This window comes from Vollenhovia emeryi, unplaced genomic scaffold (assembly GCF_000949405.1).
Source record: "Vollenhovia emeryi isolate VEMERY1.0 unplaced genomic scaffold, V.emery_V1.0 DF950431.1, whole genome shotgun sequence".
NCBI classification, from domain to species: Eukaryota; Metazoa; Arthropoda; class Insecta; order Hymenoptera; family Formicidae; genus Vollenhovia; species Vollenhovia emeryi.
In genome coordinates this window covers 1-1,206 of record NW_011955935.1, presented here as the reverse complement: position 1 = coordinate 1,206, position 1,206 = coordinate 1, and the positions used below count along the sequence as shown (strand labels likewise).

Genomic DNA, 1,206 nt, shown 5'->3' with positions numbered 1-1,206 from the left:
GTCCGCAGGCTCGCGGACGATCCCTCCCCCGCCCGTCAGGGTGGTACAGGCGGCATCAAGGTGGGGGGCGGAGCGGGAGCAAGGGCGCAGGCGAGCAGTCTCGCTCTGCTCCGCGTCAACGGGGGGAGGCTGGGGGTGTTGGTATACCCCCGCCTGCTCGTCCCCCACTGGTCCCCGCTCCATCCCCCGCGGCAGGCCGGGCCCGCGGTTGCCGTCCGCGTGCCCGACGCTGCCGCTGCCGTCGCTGTGGCGGGCGGAGAAGGGGCACCTCACCCCTCCTCTCACGCTCCGCTGCCTCCTTCTGCGTGAGGACTCTCTCGCAGAAGGAGGCAAATGCGTGCCAGGACCTCTCCTCCTCCAGGATGGCGGCAATCACCGCTGGAAGGGAGAGGTCCTGTCCTACCTCGTGGACGAGCACTGCCCGCTCATCCGCCCACGCGGGGCACTCTGCCAGCGTATGCTGGGCAGTGTCGTCCACGGCCTCACAGTGGTGGCAGCCGGGAGTCTGCTCCCTTCCGATCCGACTCAGGTAGTGGCCGAAGCACCCGTGGCCAGTCAACACCTGAGTCATCCGGAAGGACAACCCGCCCCATCCTCTATCGACCCATTGATCGAGGAGGGGCCCGATTGCCTCGACGACGCGCAGCCCCGGGGTGTTGTTCCCCGAGGCTACTAACGCCTCTCGCCATTTGGCGATTGCGCGCCGCCGGTGCCGGAGTCTTTGCCGAGCACGGTGGTTCGCCGGCCATCTAATCGGCCTCCCCCCGGAGTCGCGGCTTTCGAGGAACATATCGTAATGCTCCTCCGCCACGATCTCCATTGGGGGGAGACCAGCGCCTGTATTCTCTTCTCCCTTCTCACTAACTCCTCTCCTCTCCTCTCATTTCCCCCCTTTCCCTCAATCTGTCTATTTCCTCCAGTCCCCATCCTTTTCCCTCGTAAAGTTCTTTTCTTTCTCTTTCCCATTCTCCCTTCGCCTCTCCCCTCTTAGCTCTCTCTCTTATCTCCTCCCAGCACTTCCTTGCAATCTCGCCTCCACCCCCTTCTCCTGACCTCCTTTCGTAGCTCCACGCTCTCAAACCCGCCCTCCCTTTTAATTTCTCCCATTGTAGCTCCTCCCTTACCATGTAACCCGGAGTGCTCCAACCTAGTACCCACTTTAAATATCTATCTTGGATCCTTTCTAATTCCTCCCTCTCTCTCCAC

The 1,206-nt window shown here is 62.6% G+C and overlaps 1 protein-coding gene across 1 annotated transcript; it reads right to left on the bottom strand.

The window, feature by feature from the left end:
• Window positions 1–273: 273 nt before the first annotated feature.
• Window positions 274–820, bottom strand: LOC105568485 (the record flags this gene model as incomplete). Its single annotated transcript, XM_012024219.1, has 1 exon — window positions 274–820. A coding segment is annotated over exon 1 (547 nt), but the record flags the coding sequence as incomplete, so codon positions are not given.
• Between the last annotated feature and the right edge of the window lie 386 nt (window positions 821–1,206).